Source organism: Lipotes vexillifer, unplaced genomic scaffold (genome assembly GCF_000442215.2).
Source record: "Lipotes vexillifer unplaced genomic scaffold, Lipotes_vexillifer_v1.1 scaffold914, whole genome shotgun sequence".
Lineage (NCBI taxonomy): Eukaryota > Metazoa > Chordata > Mammalia > Artiodactyla > Lipotidae > Lipotes > Lipotes vexillifer.
Window position 1 is genome coordinate 2380166 of NW_006780388.1, and position 10063 is coordinate 2390228.

Below are 10063 nucleotides of genomic sequence, written 5' to 3' on the forward strand. Positions count from 1 at the left end.
GCCATCTTGCAACCGGGAAATGACAAGCATGGAGATGAGAGCTATATGCTTCCACTGGCCCAGGGAAAATAAATGAAAGCAAGTGAGCAGAAAGAGCAGGGGTCTGGGACAGCTTTGCTGAGCAGCTGAAATCATGCCAGAACCATGTGCCTACAGACTGCTTGTTATGTGAAAAGAGGAAATGAAATCCCTGCTTATTGAAGCTACAATAAATTGGGTGAAGACTGGAGCATTCCAAGCTGCTACCACAGTATGTAAAGGAGCTGGGATGATCCCCCATGCTGTGGAGCCCCTGGGCCAGCATGTGATGCACTTGATCCCATAGGCCAAGGAAGGCAACACAAAGTATTGAGCTAGCACCTTGACTGTGACCTTGTATCAGTCATACAGAGGACACTGCCTCTCCTTAGGCTCATCATATTTGAAGAATGGAAGATTCCAAACAAAAAAATAATACTCTGGAGGACACACCAGGGTATAGAGCTTATATCCAGTCATCCTGTCAGGGGAGTCCTTAGTCAATGCAGGACTCAGCAGGTGAAAGAACAAACACTTCTGCACCTGGAAGCCAGCAGTGAAATCTGGTTTACTATTTGATTTGGTTATGTAAAAACACTGGTGGATCAAAGTCAGCCATCAGATGACTGAGTTCCAGGGTGTCCCCAACAAGAGGTGTTTGGCTTTTGTGAGACTGTTTCAAGAAAGATCATCTAGACCCTCCATTCAGTCACTTAACTTTATGACAGAAAACAGGACATTTTACATTATACTCCTAATTTTGAGGATAACATTACAGAAGGGAATTAAAAATCTATCACAAAATGTACCTTGTAACCACTGTCAGAATAAAACAGAAGCCTCTATGCACTATTTCTCAAGTCCTTGGAAGAAGATTTGTGAGCTGATACCTTGTATAGATGTTGGATTTCAATTCCTTTTAGCAAATCGGTAGGCTCTTCCTGAATGAACTTGCTTTTCAGAGCTTTCTGAGGATCCCCCAACTCCAGCACTGAATTCGTAAAGGATATAGTTTCTCCACGCCAGTAGGAGGGCTAGAGAGGAAGTCAACTTACATTAATACATTTAGGTGAATCGGCTCTCTTCTTCTGGAAGATAAATATTTTGGTAAATTAAATTCTCACACTTCCCTCCCCCAACCCCCACCCCAGCCTCACCCACCGGAGCTTCCTGGTATCGAACACTTAATGGTGCCTGAAGAAGTCAAGAATTTGCTCACAGACTTACTACTAATAAACTGCATTTCAACCTACAACCGTCCGGAGGATGGAGCTACAAATGATGCCTCATATCCACACTCCTGGTGTACCGGGGAAGCTGTCGTGTTGGCATTCAGCACCCCTGTGGGCTGAGGCCTGGAGAAATATTGGCGTTAACAATCTACCCACTTCTCCACAGACCAAGAAGGGCAAACATGGCAGCCTTTGCCAAGGCCTGAAGTGAGTACCTGTGCAATTCAGATGGGATCAGACTGAATCTGCAAGAGGACTGAATCAGGCATGATGGGTTCAACTTTGTAGGAAAATTTACTCACCATAGGAGAGAAAAGATTTGGAGAGCTTCATGGGGTTGTCAATGAAAGCTGTGCCCCGTGCCCGTGCCCCCAGGTCACAGAGGTCTCAAAGAGCTTCAGGGCCTTGCCACCAACCCAAAGAGGAAAGAGGCCAAGGAGTCCTGAGGGCTCTAGCTTGTTGGGGTAGCATTCTGTGAGAGAATGCAGGGCCTGCCACTCAAGTGGGCACATGTGAGACAGCCACAAGCACACTTAAGGGGACTCTGCACAGGGTATCAGCAGTGGGGCAAGAGTCAGACTCATTAATTATGCTCCCTTGGCAACCACAAGTTGATAGGTTTGGGGTGAATCCAGGTTAGAGAACTGCGCTTAGATTTCCAGGAGTTTGAGGTTGCAACCAACACCACAAAGAGGGATAGGAATATTGATGATGAGCTATAAAAATTCTAATGTCAATCTATAAAACAGCAGCATCAGTACTCACCATGAGAAAGAAGTACCAAGGTTTGGGTGTACCATACACCCCTGGGAAGACAGACTCCACATAGCAGGCCACCAAGCCATTTAAGAGTCCAGCAGTAGCATCAGCAGCACCTGAGTGAAGTTAAACTCTCCTCCTATCTGCCCATGTTCCTCCATTGGACGCCTGTGCCTATTCCAAAGGAAGGAAACCAGTCACCACATCGAAGACAGAGAAAAGTTACCAGAACTTTCCAATCAAACAGTTGGAGAACAAGCCAATGAGAAGACTGGACTATTCATGTCTGGGGTATTAAGGGACAAAAGTTAGGCACAGGAAAAGAAAAGCTAGTTGTTGGTTTCTCAAAGAAGGTAAAACTTTTTTGTTTTGGTTTTGGTTTTTTGGTTTCTTTGACCATGCCACACAGCTTGTGAGATCTTAGTTCCCCAACCAGGGACTGAACTTGGGCCCAGCCGTGAAAGCACTGAGTCCTAACCACTGGGCTGACAGGGAATTCCCAATAAAACATTCTTATTATTGCCAAAATGATTCTTTGGCACCAAGAAGTAGAAATTTGGTCATCTGAGACACATCTTCACACTCTTGCACATGCTGTCAGGTAAGCCCTTCCTACTCCTCCCCACCTTCTTTGCTTGGTTAATTCTTACTTGGTAGGTCAGCACAGGTATCTCCTTCCCCAGTAAGCATGTATACTCACTCTCTTGGGTTATATGTCTAACCCACATGCATCTGGGGCACCCTGCGCTAATTGTGAGCATTGAAGGTCTCACTCCGCACTGTGAATCTGCTCACTTATTGCCAACCCCAGCTTGGGGCCAGGGACAGTCAGGTTATCTCAGTATCTCCAACATCTGACCCAGGACCTCATATGCAGCGGCTGCTCAATACATACATATGCCATGAAGAAAGGAGTGCTGAGAATGGGCTTGGGACCAATTCCTGGGTGCGTATAAAGATAAGTATCCTTTGTGATGCCAAGTGTCTAATCTGAATGCAAGCTGACTAAGCTTCTCATGTAAAGCATCCAAGATACCCTGCATCTGCTGCCACACGGCAGGATTGAGGAGGTGGTAACTAGCAACACCAGAGAAGACATTCAAATACTGGTGAGCAGACAGATGGGCTAGAACGCTGCTCCTCAAACTTTCCTGTGCTTACTAATCAACTGGGGATTTTGTTCTGATTAAGTGCGTCTGGATGGGCCTGGGAGTCTGCATTCCTAACAAGCTCTCTGAGGGTTCTGATGCTGCTGGTGCACAGGCCACGCTGTGAGGGGCGAGGAGCCAGGAAAACTCTGAGGCCCTTCCTGAGATGAGATTCTATGACTTGTGTCTGTCTTTGTGCCAATCGAGAGCCTTGCCTTTCACCATGGCTTACAGACAGGTCTCGCAAAGCTCAGCTGCCATAAACAGTCAGCACACTTAGTTTGTGAAAGCCAGGTGCATCCTTATTCAGTGTAAGTCTGCAGTGTCTGAAAATAAGAAAGAGACAAGGCTCCTTCCCTACCTCAGCAGACATTTGATTGCCAGTTGACTTTATTTATTGGGAATATACATATCAAGTATATAAAATGGAGTTTAACAAGCAATTACACAGGAAGTACTTTGTACAACTACCACCCAAATCAATAACTCCCAAAACCACAAATATGCACACCCCCTTTACAACTTCACCGTCATCTTTGTCTGTAGGCAGCATCTAGTTGGGCTTTGCCTTTTTATTGAAACTCTTTTTAATCGGTACGTTTATTCACATTTAATGTGATTATTGATTGGATTAAAATCTACCACTTTGCCAGCTCTTTTCTATTTGGTCCAAACTTTTCCTTGTTTCTTTTTTCCTCTTTTTCTTGCATTAATGGGGATTTTTTTAATGATTCCATTTTATTTCCACTATCGATTTATTACTTATACCTCTAAAATTTTTTTTAGTGTTGTTCTAGGGTTTAAAATCATCTTTAATTAGTCTATCTTCAAATAATATTATACTACTTCATGTGTAGCATGAGAATCTTACAACAATTTCCAGCTTCCAGTTCTTCCCTCCCACCCTTTGCTACTGTTGTCATACATTTCATTTTCACATAAGCTATAAACACAATACATTGCTACCACTTTTGCTTTAGACAGTCAGTTCTCTTTTAGAGCCAGAAACCTCCACAAAAGACAAAATAAATTGAATCTTCCATTTTCAGTGCTCTTAATTTCTTTGTGCAGATCCAAGCTTCTGTCTGATATGATATTGTTTTTGCTTGAAGAACTCAACATTTCTCGTAATGTCTCCCAGCAATTGATTCTGTCGCTTTGGTTTGAGAGTCTTCATTTCTCCCTAATTTTCCCCTGGATATAGAACACTGAGTTGACAAGGTTTTTCTTTCAGTACTTTCTTTAAATATGTCACTTCATTTTCTTCTAGCTTGCATATGTTTATTTGCTATTTGGATATGTCTTTTCATAAAGTACCTATTTTTGCCTGTTTTTTTCTTTACTATAAAGTATGATATATAATTGATTTTATGAATTCTTTAAATATTCTGGATACAAGCCTTTTGCAGGTTAAATGTATCGAGCATCCTCTCCCACTCTGTAGCTTCTCCTTTCATTCTCTTCATGGTATCTTAATTTTACTGTCATTATTTATCAGTCTTTTCCTGATGGTTAGTTATTTTTGTGTCTTAAGAAATCTTTCCTACTTCAAGTATATGAATGTACTCCCCTATATCATCTCCAAAAAAGTTTATAGTTTTTTTTTTTAAAGACACCAATTGTACTTGAATATTTGTTACTTTAAAAAAAAATTATTTATTTTTGGCTGTGTTGGGTCTTCGTTTCTGTGCAAGGGCTTTCTCTAGTTGTGGCAAGTGGGGGCCACTCTTCATCATGGTGCAAGGGCCTCTCACTATCGCAGCCTCTCTTGTTGCGGAGCACAGGCTCCAGACGCACAGGCTCAGTAGTTGTGGCTCACGGGCCTAGATGCTCCGTGGCATGTGGGATCTTCCAGGGCTCGAACCCGTGTCCCCTGCATTAGCAGGCAGATTCTCAACCACTGCGCCACCAGGGAAGCCCCACTTTATAGTTTTTTTACATTGGAATTGATATCTGCGTATGGTATGAATTCAAAGTCCAATTCCAATTTTTTCCATAAGGTTCTTTAGTTGCTCCAGCACCATTTATTAAATCCCACTGCTCTGAAGTAACATCTCTGATATTTAACAATGCATTTATCTCTCCCTTCTTTTCTGTCCTATTAGTCTATTTGTCAACCATAATCTTAATTACCATTGCTTTATGATAAATCATGAAATCCGGTAAAACAAGTTTTGCTGTTTTGTTCTTCCTCAAGAGTTCTTGGCTATTCTTGGTCCTTTATAATCCCATGTACATTTGAGAATCAGCTCATTGAGTTCTATTTAAAAAACAAAACAAAACAAAAGTACTGCTGGAGTTTGGATTGGGTAGGAGTTAGCTGTTACTTCTTTCCACAATTTATTTGTGTTTGAGAGCAGGTTGCTGCTGAAAAGAATCTGGCAAAGTTCACCTGCTCTCACATCTCTTTGATCATGATTGTTCTTCCCTGACTTCTCATCCCCCTTTGCAGTAGAAGAGGCCATGTGACATAATTCCTCTCCCACACCACTTCTTTTTGACTCAACCAATCTTTTGATTATTCCATTTTCTCTCTATTAAGTTTGAAAGTTATACACTGTTCCTAGCCTTTTCCTGGTCGGCTTAGTAGTGAATTACCAGGTCTACATTGCTGCAAAGTCTAAAGTTAATCAATATCTTTACTCCCCTTCCAAAAAGTATTTACCCCCACTGATTTCTGACTTTATCTCCTCAAAAACCCTTTTATGTATTTTAATTCTATCTTTTTAAAAAAAATCCTAAAGACATCATCATTATCATCATCATCATTATTATTTTATACAACGTATAAAGCCACTATCTTCAGGCTCCCACTCTTGGCTCCTTTGAAAAGCAATCTGTCTTTTTTTTTCCCCCTCCAGCTACTTTTAAGATTTTTCTCTTGACCTCTGGTGTGCTCAATTTTATGTTGGTATGTCTAATGTAGATTTCTTATTGTTAATCTTGTTTGGGATTTGCTGGGCTTCCTGAAATCCAGTTTTGGAACAGGTTTGGCCACCATCTTTTCAAATGAATTTCTCTGCCCTATTCTCTCTTTTCCTACTGGAACTCTTTTGCTCAGAGGTCATTTACTAACAAGAAGACTTTGGGCTTCCATTCGGATGGCCTTTCAAGGCAAGGGAGCTAAACAACAAGGCCCAGCGTCCCACCCAGGCGAACAGCATAATAGGAGACCCTTCTCACACTAATAGGGGTCCCAGAGATAAATTCAATAGTCACAGGTTAGGTTCTTTGTGACACAGACCCTGAAATGGAGTTTAGTATGCAAGATGTTTATTAAGGAATACCCTTGAGATCAATACCTGTGGAAGGGAAGAGATTGAAACAAGATTAGTCAGGGCTACAAGAGAGCACTGACAAGCTTGAGGAGTTGAGATAAAATGGCCCATCTGAGCATCTATAATAACCCATCCACTAAGTTTTTTGTTAGTTATAAAAAGATATTTGGGTATTAATAAGATGACATCTCTGTATTGTTTCTCAACTGGTTCAAAAACTAAGGAGGGGAGAAGGGTGCTATTTACTGGGCCTCTTAAAAACTAAAATCAATCTAGTAAATAATAAATTAACAAATAAATCAATAAATGGAAATTTCAAGTGACAAACCCAGTTGCTCCACAAGCATGCAGGTTCTGATTTTAAGCAGAGGCCAAAATGTTTCTGCCATACAACCAGAGGCCTGATTCATGTTGTATATAGTGATTCCTGCTCAAGATTAAAACTGAAAGCTCTGCACTAGACTTACTGAGAAAATGTACAGAGTAATTTATTTATTTATTTATTTATTTATTTTTTTTGCGGTACGCATGCCTCTCACTGTTGTGGCCTCTCCCGTTGTGGAGCACAGGCTCCAGATGCACAGGCTCAGCGGCCATGGCTCATGGGCCTAGCCACTCCGCGGCATGTGGGATCTTCCCAGACTGGGGCACGAACCGGTGTCCCCTGCATCGGCAGGCGGACTCTCAACCACTGCGCCACCAGGGAAGCCCCATAGTAATTTTATTTATTCACTCACTAGAAGGCATGCTATCTGATTTGAGCAGATAGGTCAAATGAATAGGAAAACCTAATCCAGTGAAAGTATGAGGATTCTAAATAAGAAATATTATCCTCGGATTTCTAACATTTCATCAATTATATTCTTAAAGATTCCTACCTGCTTATGATCATATGCATTTGCATTTCCTTCACCTGTAACACTAGACACCATTTATGGGCTATCCTGTGTCTTTCAGGAATGAACACTGAACATAACACACCATTCATCCAGTCCAACCACCTACCTAAATTCCCTCAATTTCAACAGATAGGCTCCATAAAGCATCTACATTCATTCACTAACATGTAAGGAATCAGATATACCATTTCAAATCTACTTTTCCTCCATAAGTATTTGTAAATCATGGTCTCAACATTGCTTTGTTAAAGAAAACCACTCACTTTCAATAAATTCTGGTCAACTTAACATCCTTTTTTAAATTTTAAGCACCCTTAACCCATTTAGACCATCCAAACTTAATAAAGAAATTCATTGGTAGGTGATGCCTCTAACCAGGACATTGCAGTAAGGGGACCCACAAACTCGACCCAACTTATAACTCCTATCCCTGTTATCTGCTGCTAAACCAAGCTTTATCATTTGGGACCTGAACTCTGGTGATAAAAGCTAACATTGAGCAATTAAGGCACTTGTTAGAGTGTTCAGAGCACATCATCTTAGTACCACTGAAATGGGAAACTTCCATTCAGTAAGTACTGTAACCCCACAGACCTCAGGGTCCTACATTTTATTTATTTACTTGTTTGTTTGTTTATGGCTGTGTTGGGTCTTCATTGCTGTGCATGGGCTTTCTCTAGTTGTGGCGAGCAGGGGCTACTCTTCGTTGCAGTGTGCGGGCTTCTCATTCAGTGGCTTCTCTTCTTGCAGAGCACGGGCTCTAGGCATGTGGGCTTCAGTAGTTGTGGCTCACGGGCTCTAGAGCACAGGCTCAGTAGTTGTGGCGCAGGGGCTTAGTTGCTCTGTGGTATGTGGGATCTTCCCAGACCAGGGCTTGAACCTGTGTCCCCTGCCTTGGCGGTGGATTCTTAACCACTGTGCCACCAGGGAAGTCCCAGGGTCCTACATTTTGATTGACATGTTGGCTGCAATCTTCTGCAATGACTGTAGATGTTGTGGGGAATTCTTCAAACTCCAGAAACATGAGACAAATGAAAACTTGACATTGTACTTTCAACCCCAAAGTGTGGAAGTTGTAACATCTCTGATGGAAGGCCCCCTAGACCAACTTGTGAAAGAAGACTAACTCTGAAGCCTATGAGAATAAAATATTGTATCTGTAATAGCACTACATTATCTGTAAAGTTCTAAAGTGTTATTTGAACTTCTAATCATAAATCTATATATTTTAGATCTATACAACTATATAGGTGTATAATTCCCTAAATCATTTACATGATTTAGTTTTTCTCCCAAACTACATTGTAAGCTGCATGGTGTAAACGTCATTCTACATTTCTTAAGTGTTCCTTACAGTACCTACCATAGATGTGAGTATACTGTAAATGCTCAGAACACTGAATAAAATGAGCCAGTTATGTTTATTTGGCAATGAAGGTCAACTCTGCCTGTCAGCAAATGGCAAAACATCAAGGCAGTTTACCTTGAGAAAGGTAAGGCTCACCTTTTGTCTCATATGTGGAGATTAATCGGACTCCCAGTGCCATGCCAACACTGGAGAGGAGACAAAAGGCAAACTTTTGGAAGTGACTCCTTTGGTTGTAGCTGAAAGCGAGGTACAGGTATGGGAGGTAGGTGAAGAAGAAGATGATGCCTCTGGAGGCAGTTGCAACATGAGTTGCAAATTCAGAGGGGAAAAATGAAGAGTTTCATCAATAATGCACAAAGAGGGACTTCCCTGGTGGCGCAGTGGTTAAGAGTCCGCCTGCCAATGCAGGGGACACAGGTTCAAGCCCTGGTTTGGGAGGATCCCACATGCCGCAGAGCAACTAAGACTGTGCACCACAACTACTGAGCCTGTGCTCTAGAGCCCGTGAGCCACAACTACTGAGCCCACGTGCCACAACTACTGAAGCCCACGTGCCTAGAGCCCGTGCTCTGCAACAAGAGAAGCCACAACAATGAGAAGCCTGCACACTACAACGAAGAGTAGCCCCCGCTCACCACAACTAGAGAAAGCCTGCATGCAGCAACAAAGACTCAACACAGCCAAAAAAAAAAATAATAATAAATATATTTTTAAAAATGCACAAAGAACCTATATGAGAAAACAATCTAAGAGAGAATGAATATATGTATATGTATAACTGAATCACTTTGCTGTACACCTGAAACTAACACAACATTGTAAATCAACTATACTCCAATAAAATGAAAATATTTAAAAAAGAAAAAGAATGTATATATACATATAACTGAATCACTTTGCTGTACAGCATAAATTAATACAACATTGTAAATCAACTATATTTCAATAAAATAAATTTTTTAAAAAATAAAAAAATAATGCACAAAGAAGTATAATGCAAGTCTCTTTTCCCTGCCATGGTAAGGAAAGCATCTCTGCATTTGTCTCAGCATTTCAGAAGGGAAGCAGTCTTTTAAGAAATTTTGATAGAAACCTTTTATACTTGCACTTTCACTATCAAAGGACTAAGAGGATTTGTTGCACTTAAAAAATTAATCAATCCTGGGGCTTCCCTGGTGGCGCAGTGGTTGAGAGTCCGCCTGCCGATGCAGGGGACACGGGTTCGTGCCCCGGTCCAGGAAGATCCCACATGCCGCGGAGCGGCTGGGCCCGTGAGCCATGGCCGCTGAGCCTGCGCGTCCGGAGCCTGTGCTCTGCAACGGGAGAGGCCACGACAGTGAGAGGCCCGCGTACCGCAAAA

General features: G+C 41.8%; 1 protein-coding gene across 1 annotated transcript in view; it reads right to left on the reverse strand.

Moving 5' to 3' along the window:
• Positions 1 to 10063, reverse strand: part of LOC103074207 (ATP-binding cassette sub-family A member 3-like) — an 89228-nt gene that overhangs the window by 55640 nt on the left and 23525 nt on the right. The window contains 5 exon segments of the mRNA XM_082930981.1: positions 909 to 1052; positions 2016 to 2092; positions 2095 to 2154; positions 2157 to 2183; positions 8839 to 9012. Of these exon segments, the coding sequence (XP_082787107.1) occupies positions 909 to 1052; positions 2016 to 2092; positions 2095 to 2154; positions 2157 to 2183; positions 8839 to 9012 (482 nt within the window).